This window comes from Rousettus aegyptiacus, unplaced genomic scaffold (genome assembly GCF_014176215.1).
Source record: "Rousettus aegyptiacus isolate mRouAeg1 unplaced genomic scaffold, mRouAeg1.p scaffold_m13_p_1, whole genome shotgun sequence".
NCBI lineage: Eukaryota > Metazoa > Chordata > Mammalia > Chiroptera > Pteropodidae > Rousettus > Rousettus aegyptiacus.
In genome coordinates, this window is record NW_023416284.1 from 45,344,776 (window position 1) to 45,358,568 (window position 13,793).

At 33.0% G+C, this 13,793-nt stretch overlaps 1 protein-coding gene across 23 annotated transcripts in view; it reads left to right on the top strand.

Moving 5' to 3' along the window:
* Positions 1-10,933, top strand: part of SGIP1 (SH3GL interacting endocytic adaptor 1) — a 181,468-nt gene extending 170,535 nt beyond the window's left edge. For 22 of the 23 annotated variants that reach the window (XM_016120846.2, XM_016120852.2, XM_016120851.2 and 19 more), the window contains 4 exons: positions 2,045-2,247; positions 3,420-3,484; positions 4,034-4,198; positions 5,181-10,933. In XM_016120846.2, the coding sequence (XP_015976332.1) occupies positions 2,045-2,247; positions 3,420-3,484; positions 4,034-4,198; positions 5,181-5,203 (456 nt within the window). In that variant the 3' untranslated portion in view covers positions 5,204-10,933. The remainder of the gene's footprint in view (positions 1-2,044; positions 2,248-3,419; positions 3,485-4,033; positions 4,199-5,180) is intronic. The other variant, XM_016120856.2, reaches the window with a different exon arrangement.
* The last annotated feature ends 2,860 nt before the right edge of the window (positions 10,934-13,793 follow it).

Below are 13,793 nucleotides of genomic sequence, written 5' to 3' on the forward strand. Positions count from 1 at the left end.
TTTCTAAAAACATTTAAACATATTTAGTGATTGCTTTAAGCTTCTTAGAGAAGTGAAAAGGAGTAAGAAAAAGAAACTCCAATGTAATTTTTCCCTGAATGAGGAGTTAAATTTCAAGACACATACATGATTTTTATATCTGAAAGGGTAAAAATAAAACTGTAGTTGTTTTCTTTCATGAACTTTTATTGCAAAGCCTGCATCTACATTTCCAGTTCAAATTAAAATTTTTGGAAATTTTAAATCCCGTGAAATCTCCATATTTGTCATTAACTGAACCTAGAAAAGTATACAAAATTCACCTATTACAATATGAGCTTGACGTAAAATATTAATTAACATATAGGCAAGAAACTGAATTCGCGAATTAAGTCAGCTTCCTACCAGCCACTGACCTTCCGCACTTCATCTCCCTGAACCTCAGTTTCCTCGTCTGCAAATAAGAATAACAATGATTCTTATCTAAATATTTTATAGGTGGTTGTGAGGCGCTAGTAGCCTAATATATTTCAAAGTACTTTGAAAATGTAAGCAGCCCTAGACCTGTCGTTTTGCGTTAAGGTGTGCTGTGAGGAATTTCTTTTGTTTGTTTCGTTATATTGTTTATCAACAATGCAAGAAATTGGTTGGGAGGCACAATTAGCGTTTTGTGGGATTGCCCGTTTAGTTTCTGGCCATGAGGAGCATCTCTCAGTGATCAAGACAATCAAAAACACACCCTCACATATTCACAGAGCACCTCACTGGATACAACAGCTACTGTCAAGTTGCAAACCCTACTGAGGATATAGTGCCGAAAGGAGTGGGTAGGGCGAGGCTGCTCTCCTTTTGGTCTATCTTAAATAATAGATTTCTAAATAAAAGTTTATTTGCAGAGGATCATGCTGCTAAAAATAATTAATGTTTAAAAACTATTATAATGATTATCTAACTAAAATTGTCATCAAAAGCCATGCCTGTCGTTTTTATAAATAACAGATTTCCGAACTTGTTTCTGCAGCAGCCACTATGCCTTGTGAGTTCGACCTGCCCTCGGGCCCTTTCCCTGTGGCGTCCATATGTGCAGATGTTGCTAGGCCAATGGAGAGTTGTTTATATTCTTCAAAATCAGCAAAACTCATACTCTATGAATAAAACTGCAAGGGCATAGCCACCACCCACACAGCCCCTGCAGTGTGCGCTTACATGGAAAAGCACAATCTCCTGGGGCTATTCATCTTCACAGTGAACAATTAAGAAATAATAATGTTGTAAATTTTTCACTGTGGACCCAGAACTCAAGTTGATATTATCATCTTTAGATAAGATAAATTTGTGTTGATTCTTCAAACCTGGCTTTTCTGTGACCAGACTCACAGTTGATTCTAACTGGAAATGAATGCAGCACTTCTAGTTAGAGGATCCGGGTTCAAGTCCTTATTTTGGCAAGTCCCAAAGAAGTGATAATAACCTGTTTTGTCTAATTCACTTGTTTGTTGTGAAGAGCAAATTTAAGAATATTAATAATTAGCATGTATTAAAATGTTAATTCTTTACTATGTGCTAGGCATTATGCTGAGTATTTTACATAAAACATCTCTTTCAATCCGCCTGAAAACTCTGAGGGTAAATGTTATTTGTTATAATTCCTATTTGGCAGATGAGAAAATACTGAGGCTCAGAGAGGTTTAGTGACCAGTCCAAGATCACTCAGTTTGTAAGTGACAATAAGAACTCACACCGAGGACTATCTAACTCCTCAGCCTCAGCTTTTAACCAGTGTGCTACCACCTCCTAATGGTTCATTGTAAACTCTAAAGTGCTATGGAGATTTCAGTAATTGATTTTATGTTTTTAATCTGTAACAATTTACCTGAAACATCAGCTCTCTCACATGGCACCCTTCATGGTGATTTTCACTGGCAGCTCACTGTAAACAGGCCAAACTACACATTATGATGTTTTGATATCTAAGAACATTCCTGTGGAAGATAATCATAGCTACTGGTTTTACTTCAGATTAATGGTCAAGCTTTCAATATTCTCTTTCCTGTCATTTGGCAAGGTGTCTGCCCAGGGCATTCAGTCCACGCCTCTGAACCTGGCAGTGAACTGGCGATGTGAACCAGCAAGCACTGACCTACGCATAGATTACAAATACAATACGGATGCAATGACAACCGCTGTGGCCCTCAACAATGTGCAATTCCTGGTCCCCATAGACGGAGGAGTAACCAAGCTCCAGGCCGTGCTCCCCCCTGCAGTCTGGTAAGGAACCCCAAACCACTTCTGCTTCCCCAAAGAGCTCCTGAGCAAAGGCGTCACAGACTTCTTAGCATTTCTGTTTCCCATCGAAGGAGATCACAACAGGCCTGTGTGTCAGGGTTCAGAGCAGGAAACAGAAACCATTATAGCTATTTTAAGCAGAAAATGATTTAACACATGAGATTTAGATGCTCACACAATGGTGAAGTGCCTGAAGAATAAGCTTTAGACTAGATCGCCAAGATTGTTTTCAAGAAGACCACAGAATTGGCCAGCCAGGAGTGCTGCAACTTCTACCATAACCAAGAAGAAAAATTAGAAGGCTGCCAGTGGAGCCATTGAATTCAAGGACCCAGTACTGTCACGCTGATTCAAGGATGAGAAAGCTATGATTGGCACTGCCTTGACCTCTCCTCAACACCCACAAAACTGGAGACTGGACTGGAGTGCTGCTGTTAGAAGGTCCCATATCTCATTTAGATTGCTGGTAGCAGAAAATAGCTAAGAAAGCAGCAGGAGAATGGCTTCTCCCTCGCTTTGATCCTCCGAATCTCAAGCAGCACATGTAGTTGATGGAGTCTAATCTGCATCAAGGACCTCAGCTGCAGGGGAGTCTGAGAAATGTAGGGTTTTGTTTTGTAGCCTCTGGACTATAAAAATGCACCGTAGAGAAGGTATGAGAACAGAAACTGAATAGACGCAATAGCAGCTGCTAAAAAAGAACTTATTCTCCTAGAAAAAAATACTCTAGTTTTTCCATGTGATTATCAGAAGCAGCAAAAAAATATATATATTAAAAATAAATGTTAGCCATATGGCAGCTCTAATTTAAATTACCTGAATTAATTTATTAACACTTCCCATCTACTTTTTCAATAGATGTGTTTTAGAATTTTTAACTGTGTTGTCCTCTAAGTATTTATCTATCTGAGTGTTATGGGTGATTATAATACGGAACAGGAAAGGAGAGAATTTACGTGTGGATGCATGGGTAGATAGATAGACAGACAGACAGACAGACAGACAGATAGATAGATAGATAGATAATGCTTAAATTGTAGCTAAAGTTTTCAAGATTTTTTCAAAATTAACACTACTTGAAAAAAAAAATATATGGTATTCATTAAATTAAAAACCTCATGTACGCAAAAGTCATTTACCTATTTCATTTTTAGGAATGCTGAACAACAAAGAATATTGTGGAAGATTCCTGATATTTCTCAGAAGTCAGAAAATGGAGGTAATGTAATCACATGCTTACTTTATTTATTTCAGATATCGAGCAACTATAAAACAAAATAAGTGCTAAAAGCAAGCAAAATATTTCACTTTATCTTATTTCAGCCAATAAAAGCAAATAATTCTTCAATAAATCCTTTGCTTCTCTTTTTCTGCCCAAGACCCCACATCAAACAGACCATAGTTAAAGCAGAGAAAAGCTTTTAATGAGGCATGTTTTCACTCTGTATCAGCTCTCACACTCCCTGATAGTTTAGATATTTTTCACTTTCCCTCTGATATTAATCATAGGTTGAAAAATCATTGCCTTCCAAGTAGTATGCTCTCAAATTTTGAAGTACCATTTGGCTGAATTCCTCTTGCATCAGCATGCAAAGAGAATCTCTTATAATATTTAATGATAAATTTTATTCATTACCATTTTGTCACTGAAACATCTACTATTTTCTAAGTTAGATTTTGTATGTTAACTTTTGAATACAGTTTCAAAAATTATTTCCAAAATGTTGTGTTGGCTATTATCTTGTAATATATAATAATCTTTTTATAGGGGTAGGTTCTTTATTGGCAAGATTTCAGTTATCTGAAGGCCCAAGCAAACCTTCCCCGTTGGTTGTGCAGTTCACAAGTGAAGGAAGCACACTTTCTGGCTGTGACATTGAACTTGTGGGAGCAGGCTACCGATTTTCACTCATCAAGAAAAGGTTTGCTGCAGGTAAGTACATATCTTTCAAAAATGATATTGCCTTAGCTACTCTTCCTTAAGAAGGAATAGCTTGTGATTTTCTCATCTTCTTCCTCCTCCCCTTCCCTACTCCCAACCCCCATTTCCCATCACAATTAGAAAGCAAACCAATTGTTGAATGCAGTAAAACTAAGACAGTAAACTGGAAGTCAGGAATTAGGAAAGCCCTGGCTACTTATCGTGGCTCTGGCTCTGTTTCTCAGGTGGGGTTAGCCAGTCATTCCTATGATAGAGATGTGAACACTGAGATTGATGAAGTGGATTATACATTTGTTACACTGACAAAGAAGATACATGTTATTTGCCTTTGAATTTGGCTCTCACCTGAAAACTTTTCTTCTCCAACAGGACTTCATAGATTTTAGACTTGTCAGAGATTTTAGACTTAGCTGAGATCTAAGAGAATCCATTCACTGTAATAGCAGCCTTAAAGAATGTAGGCTAGACATCAGAACTGATTGCCCATGAACTGGATGTGACCATGAGATAGGTTTTTCACACACATGATCGTTTGTTAGCCAGGGATTCCCCAATACTAGAGTGATCGTACTTGTCAATGGTTTTTTGGGATAAGTCATACTGTTCTTGCTGCTGTACTGATGTAATTATTAATATACCCCTTTCACTCTCAGAAATGACCCAGATTTGAAAGTAATTATATGACTACTCTTCTTATAAGGTGGATTCTCGCATCCAGGAACAAATCTCCCCATTCTTGTTAAAACTCAAGCCCTTGCAAAATGCTCATATATGGAAATGTGAAAAAGCAACTAGCTGGTCTGGAAAATTGAAAACTTAAAAAAAGTTATGTATCTTATATTAGTATTGCACCCCTCATATATGTTGTATTTGGCTCCTCAGTTTAAGGCAGGAGGAATATAAATGTTAGCCATATAATAATCACATTATTGAACTAGCAGGTAACCTGTCGATATGCTGTTTTGTTTTGCAGGAAAATACTTGGCAGACAACTAATAAAGGCTTATGCAAAGATTTGGAGGATTCATATAATGGAGAACTGTTGTATGAGAAACAGGTTTCAATTTTGGTTTGACAAAAACAAATCAAAATCTGCACTTGGGATATATCTGCTGGAAATGTCCATGACTTTTCAGCTGTGATTTCCCTCACACAATACCATGATGACCAGTCCTACAGTATTTACTTCTAGGTGTAATATTGTTATGGTTTTAAAATGTAATTATTGTATTTGTAAATTGTACTCATTCCAGTAAGGCAGTTAGACACCTGAGTTTTAGCATTTTACCATTCCTGAAATGGATGTAATTTAAACTGTGGTATGTAAAATTTTCAGTAGTACTGTTGAATGGCACAGTGCTTACAGAGGTAGATTGCATTTTGTCAATAAATGAAATTTAAATATATTGATAGCTATGATAAAGGGGGTGCCACATACAAAGAAAATTAAGTGGAACCAGGAAAAAACTTTTTTTCTTCAGTCCTTAGTATGTTTTACTCTAGCGCTAAATAAAAATTCTATCTTCAAATGTTTAGTGGGTTAAATTCAGAGACTATTTCAGGAAAAAAAATCTAAGGTTACAGTATATTCAAAGAAAAGCATTAATTACCACTTTTTAAAAAGCTTTTTTTTCAAACTGCAAATTTCATAAAAATGCAAACTGTGTAAACAGGGCCTCTTATTTTTATAACTTGTGTAAAAAGGGAAAGCAATTCATATTTAAAGTTTAAGTATATGAAATTATCAAGAGTAAAGATTTTGAAGTCTTAATTACTTCCCCCTTTCTCTACAGTTTAGGAAATGTAGAGATTACTGAATAATCAGTCAGACTAAAGCCAAAATTACGATTTTAAAATTTCAGGTCTTTCCATAATTGAACTGGTTAACAACTTTTGAACAATTACTCTACACAGAGAGTTTCTCCTATCCAGCATGGAGTTTCCTCTTTACTCACAGGAATCAAAATATTGAGACTAAAAATCTCAGAAAAAAAATTTTAGTCCCCTGTTTAAATCCAGAAGGAGAATTTTAATTGTCATCATTTATATCGCTTGGGAAGGGAAAAAATAAGCTTTATAAATGAAATTCTATCCACATAATTGTGCAACAAATTTCCTTTTAGATAAGATTCATTGTCTGTAACTATAAATCTTTGTCATTCTTGGGGAATCAAAAAGAGAGTTATCAAAAACTTGTCATGATTTTGTCATTGCAAGGTATAATAAAAAGTTTACTCAGTCTGGCCTCACAATATGGGAATTCAGATAGAGGAGCACTTCTTCAGGGATCTCAGTTATAAAACCTTCCTTCATTATGATCTGAAAACATGAATTTTTTTTCAAGTCACAGAACTTATTTTAAACATAAACAAATTCCTATTCCAGGTTGTACTGTTAAATAACTGTAATTATTAAGCTGTTTTATTTATTATCAGTTGCTAATTTTTGTTTTACATTCACTCATATTTGACAAAGAATCTTTAAACTCTTTAAATTTTAGAATCAAATTAAATTTTGTAAGTCTGACCCTTGAAATGAGCTTGTGACTGGCAGTTGGTTATAATGGAACTTTTAAAATTAGTATTTGTACTTCTCAATTAATGCTTGCTACCCAGAGAATGTTCAAAATTATCTGTTTTATCTTAGGATCCTTACCATTCAAACAAACTCTCAATTGGCTCCCCAAGTCTTATGTTGAAGGTTTTGAAAAATAATTAATATGTTCATTTTAAGTAAAGATATTCAATTTGATTTTGAAACCAAAATAAAAAATGCAAACTTTTAAATCCCAGGAAACATGAGGAAATTTCAAATACTGCAACCAATGGAAAATAAGCAGCAAAAATTGAGAATTATCCAGCATATGAATATAAAAATGTGTTTTTAAGTAATCAATTAATGAAAACATACTGAATATTAACACAAAGCATATTAAAATGTGTAAATATTATTGTTCTCATGTCTTGCTCTTTATATTTTATTTTATATAGTTCTGAAGTGAATTAGTAATTAAACAAGGATTTTTTTGTCAAAGAATGATTTTGTTGATATTGTAAAAATGTAATTTAAAACATAGATTACAATAGTCCCTAACGTTATTTAAATGTTTTCAGGAATTAAAATTTGAAACTACGAAGGTATCCTATGATCCCTTAATTGGTCGTTGTGAAACGGAATTGAAGTCAATGATTTCAAAGTTACTAAACTTTGAATAAATAGAAACTCAATAGAGAATATATCTCTTTTTCGTTCAGAAAATAGGTGAAATAATAACACAATAAACTTATATCAGGGAGATTTTGGCGTTTTTCTTTTAATCTTGTAGTTTATAATCTATTACACTTGTACCTACAGTACTGTGCATTAAGAATTCACGTGAGAAAAAAATGATCCTAGACAATGCAAGAAGTCAGTCATAAAAGAAACATTAACTTGGGTCCATTATCAATTCCTTAAACAGAACAAAATGTGCTAGTACATATTAAGATTTTCAATATTAGGGGTCAAAATAAAAAGAGAGTGTTCTCATTAACCAGAATACCATTTCCTAAGCATTATGATTAAAAAAGGTTCTGCTCTAACAAGAAAATATGAATGAAACTGCTTTATTTTGGCAACATGAAAAATGTTTTTTTCAAATAAATTCCATATTTTCATGATATTTTTTAAAATAAATTTTTATTACAAATTGGTCTGAATTTTATCATAATTGGAATTCATAATTCCTAAGGATTAAATTTTTAATTATTTTTAAAGCTCTATTCTTCTCTATAACCACAACCAAAATGAAAATTCACTGTCTGGTATTTGGGAATATATTTCGCATGTAAAGAAAGAGTGTCCACATTTTAAAATGATTTCAAGTAAGTAGAGAATAACAGCTCAGAGAGTCAAACTACAGATGTTTTAGTTTTGTTTTTATGTATTTTTACTCCATCTCAATCTGCAAAATGTTTGCGGCCCTAATTAAACATATTTTCATTTCTTCTTTTCAAAGAAGGCTGGTAACTACATTAGTTCTACCACTAACTTCTGCTGTGTGACCTTAGACAAATCACAGTTCTTTTCAGTTTCTCATCTTTAGAATGAGGGACTGGGATTGCCAGTGGTTTTCACATTTATTTTAACAGCAGAACTTTTTTCTACTAGAACTGCACATGAAATCCTGTTAAGCAAAACAACTCAAAGCGATGAAGAAGTTCTTCTAGCAGTTTAAATCTGGGCCAACCAGAGCACTGTTTCAGCACCATAATAACACATCAATGATCTATAAAGTTTCTCCCACCTCTGAAGTTTCATGATTCTATTTGACTCAAATAGATCTACCTTTGGAAGGCTTTCAAAGAAAACATACAATCACAGTAATTGACTGATATACAATAAAAATTGATATTTATTTGAGTGGTTACCACATACCAGTCACTGTAGATATTAGCTCACTTAATATTTATATCAACTCAAAAATTGTAGTTACATTTTTAATTCATATTTTACAAATGGTGACAGATTAATTAATTTGCCCAAAGAGACAACCGCTAGAAGTAACCTAATTATCCTGACTGTAGAGGTAGCCCGTGACCTGTTTTCCTTGTTCATTCTGAGACATAGATACTTCTGTTTTATCTTACTATACATATTCCATTTAAATACCAAGGTAAAGATGCTATGAAAAAATAGTATCAAAATTAGGATAATTCGATAGCAAAATTGTTGGGAAAAAGTGTTTCTCAAAGTGTATTACATGAACCACTTATGTTATAACTTATTTTAAAAGTGCAATGATTTGGCTTAGTCATACTATATCCCCAGAGCCTAGAAGATAACAGGCATCAGTAAATTTATATTAAAAGAATAAATCCCTAGAAATGGGGTTTAAGAATCTGTACTTTGACAAACACCCCAAATTTGATAATCACTACCCTAGTAGATTTCTCTGGTCCTTCTTAGTTCTGACATTATATCAGTTTATAAAAATTTAAATTGTAACTTACATACCATTTTTCTAGTGAATTTATTTTTTCAGACAGTCCATTAAACCTCCTCCTATCTTACAGAGAGAGAGAGAGAGAGAGCACTTTATCTAGGAAAATCTCCATCTTTTCCTTAGAGTTCTGTTATGCTATCTCAGTCTCAATATGGCCTGAAATGCATTCTTGCGTTTTCATATTTCTGTCCTTCTCATGAATGTCTTGAAAGATTAAAATAAGCAGTGGGGAAGATTGCAAGCTGTAGCTCATCTCAAACATAGTCCCAACAAATATTTTCCTCCTTGCAAGGGGTACACAGACATCTAACTTGTGAGTTGACCCTATTTATTTTGTGGCCTTTAATCGAATGCTTCATAAGAATGGACTAGTGTCATTCCAAAAGAAGTAAATTGATCTTTTTTGTTTTTGCTTTTTTTTTTTTTCCCAAAATAATCACAGTTGAGTGACACGGTAAAATGTTTGGATATCTACCAAGGAGATGAGATTATGTGTGTGTTTTTTTTTTTTAAGCTTTCTTTTCCCAAAAAAGATTATGTATTTGAACAAAATCTAATTCAGTATAAATGTATTCATTTTGTGCATGGTTTCTCACTGTCATTTTTTTAAAAATGGAAGCATAATTTTTTCTGATATCAAAATGAGGGTGATCTCCAGATATCACTTTGAAAGTTAATACATAATGTTCAAGGAAACATTATGTTTCCTTGAAATGAGTTGAATTAAATTGTTGATATGAATGAACAAATCAACCCATGTTAACACTGATTTAAGAGACTGTTCTGATTACCCAACCCACCTTGTTTTAATGTGTGCACTTCTCTTGAAGCTTTATTATATTTTCCTGCCCCCTTTTATTTTGCATTTAGCAAACAGCATTTAAATGACATTTACTCACTCATGAATTAAACAAGGATACCATTACATTACTTTTTTGTGCATGGAAAGTATAGAGGAAAAATGAGATAGGAATACAATGTTTGTCTCCAAATATTAAAAACAAGCAAACGAACAACAAAAATCCACTAGCCTCTTTCTTGTGTCATTACTTTGAACTTCTGTCTTCTGTAGGCTAGAGTTACATTTTTTAATATCTAAATGAAATCTAAATATCCTTCTTGAAAGAATGTCAAATTTTAGGATCTATTGAATTGACCATGGTTACACCTCTTGATCGTCCCTTACATTTAACATCTGATTTCTATCCAAAACGAGCATTCCTATCTGAAAAAGTTACCTCATTGACATTCACCACGGGCATAATAATTTATTCTCTAGGTTTGACTTCTAAGATTAATTTTCCTTTGATTTATAGTATTTCTGATTGCCTCTTTCTATCACTAAAGTACTACATTGCCTGTACTAAATACATTTTTCATCTAATAAGAAAAAATGTTTCAACAAAAACCAAATATATATTTTATGTATTTCTTAATGTCTAAAAGAAAATAAGTAAAGGATATTTCTACTAGATTTGCCTATTTTCCAGTATTTTCCAAATCATGTTTAGGTCCACTGGTTCTGGCAAATGTTCACTGTGGTCTGAGAATAAATGAACCTGTATCATAATTCTCACTCTTTGAACAATGATAATGAATGTTAGTGTTTTAATAAAGTTGAAAAAAGTTATTGGATCAGAAGAGCCCTTTTTTCCTAAACATATCTTGAAAAAATTTAGAAAAGTTTTAACACCAGTTTATGTATTTTTCAACAGCTAAGAAAATATATAACAATGCTTTGACAAGATGCTCTGTTCTTTTTGTTTTAACATTAAGAAAAATTCCTGCCATTTCAAATGAATTAGAATTTATTTCAAATTGCATTAGTACATATTAATGAATTTAACTTTATTATCTAAAATATTCAAAACAAAACAATAAACTGTTTTAGTATTTTAACTATTATTTTTAAGATATGTACCTGTAACCAGCACATCAGACCACTATCTGTTTAAGACAGTCCGAATTCTTTGCAAAGTGGAATTAATGCTAGTGAGAGATCTTTGGTAACATTTTATTAAAGAGCTTTAAGAAATTGAATTATGAAAGAGCAATGCTGACAGCATTTTTACATAATCTTGTTAGAAATTATATGAAAAACATTTTAGTTAAAGCTAAGAGAAATGCACTGGTTAACAGATTTTGCAGGACTCTACACTATTAATGAGCATTCATAGTTCTTTTTTGCTTTGCTTTATTTTTCAAATCAATTGTTTCTACACAAAATAATCAATGAAGTTCCTTTAAAAATTTCTTAAGTAAACTGTTATCAGACAGAAAAGAGGAAAGAGTAAAGCCGAATAACTACATTTCTCTGAAAATAGTTCAATTTTCAATTCATTCAGTTTGTGAATCAGCTTGATAGATCATAAGCCATTTATCATTTTAAAATATTTCATTGAATGAGTATATCATGAAAATGTTAATTCTATCTCATTTGTTCCATTATATATCACTTCATTGACATTTTTCTTTTGTTTCTTCTTTTTTTTTAGCAAAACAAATGCTTAGTGTTATTCATACATTATTACTTCAAACTACTTTAAATGGTATACCAAATGACTATCAATGAGATCAATGTCCCAAAGTTCCAAAGCCAGATTTTTTCTTTTCTTATGAGATGCTAGGGTTCTCATAGCTCTGTTGATTTTGCATGTCAGTATTTAGTACTCACTTTATTAAATAGGTACACATGAAAGAGATTGGCTCCTATCTGATCTCTCTTTCTTCTCTCTCTCTCTCTCTCTCTCTCTCTCTCTCTCTCTCTCTCTCTCTCTCGGAGTTGGAAAATTGCTGCTGAATAATTTTTCTTGAGAAAGCCAAGTATTGCTATGATGATATAATAATCGCGATTATGAGCAGAGCTTCACTACAAGCCAAGCAGTAATGTATAGAGCCGGCTTTCTAAACTGTTTAAATATTACTGGGTTTCAATATGCAAAGAATTCTTTTTTATTTTTTATTTTGTATAGGAAAAAATCTATATAAGTGAAATGATCAAATTTTAATTTTTAGGCCTACGAAATGAGAATGTAAGGCATGACTTATTTAATTTTTTTTTTTTTAACAATAAGGGAAGCAAGGAAAAGAATCTCAGAGAAATCATGCTGTGCTTCTTAAGTTAATAAAATTGAGTCAGTTGTCTTTCTCAAGGAAAATAGTGTTAGTGTATACTATAATCTAAGTTGGTAATAGCCTTTCTTATAGAGTTCTCCATGATCTTTGTAGCAAACATAAACTAAATTTACGACCTCCTCACGGAGTATTTAATTTTACAAAATGCCTTAGGCATTAAATATTTATAAAAGGAATTGTGAGTTAAAATACAAACTTTTTAAATTTAGTTAAAATGTCAGTGCCTGGCTCTTTTTCGTACTTGTATAATTCAACAGAGAATACTCAATTCTTATAACCATTACTGCTTTTTATCTGTGATGAAGGCTTTATTGCTTCTGTGCTATGCTCAAGAGAAAACCAGCAAAAGAAGCAACTGCTTGTTCCTTCACAGAACTGCAACAAAGCTCTCTGTTGAACAATGGTGATAATGAAGGTGTATTATTGACTTATTGAAGATAATCATGAAAACATTTTAATGTTACTTGCCTTATAAGTTAGAAAAGGTATGGCTATCATTCTTTGTAAATAATGATTTTTACAATTTTTTTTCCTTCATAATTTTCCCAATCACTCATTTCACAAAATCCTGAATATGCATTTATTTGTCATGGCACATTACTGTAATGAGGGTTCCTATTTTAAAACAAAGTTTAATATACACGAGAACAAGATGAAATATCTAGGTAAGTGGTTATTTAAATGTGATTTTTTTTTTCTGGAAAATAAATGAAGAACATAAAAACAAATTCAGTTGTAAACCTCTTTTATTACCAGTCTCTTAAAATTTTACCCACATTTCTGTAATTTCTGTAAAACTTAATCACACATTTAGGGTGGGCAAAATGGGAAAAAGGTACTGTACCGCACAAGGACTTGGGAATGGGACAAGGTCCAGCTCTATAATTTAAACTATAGACTTGAGAGGGTTACCCAGGATTCTTCATTTCTTTAACTTAAAAAATAAAATAAAATAAAATAAGGAGTTAATTAATAATGTCCCTTTATCATACATAGTCAATAAACAATCCTTTCCTGTTCTTATTTTTCTGTAAATATGAATTGAGTTTGGCCAGAAAACTGTAATGCTCTTTCTCTGACACTGTCATAACCCTATGGACTCTATTGTTTTCCCAAATGTATCACTATTGTCAGCTAATGCTAAATGCACTAAGTAGAGCCATTATCCTATTTCTACCTCCAATAATTACCTACTATATGAGTGTCCCTTCTGAGTTTGGTTTCATTTGCTTTGGGCTGAGGGAATGGCTCTGGGTTTGGAAGTGGATAGTTATTAAAGAGGAAAGTCCTATTAATTATGTCAGGTAGGTCCTCAACCCCAAACAGCCTCCACTTCAAAGCTTCTTAAACTTTAAGGGGCTACAAAGAGTGGCGTGAAGGAGCCTGCTTGTTAAGCACAAGAGATAAGCCAATGACTTCCAGTGGGCCCTGAGAATATTGTTTATATATTAAAAACCTCAAGTTTCT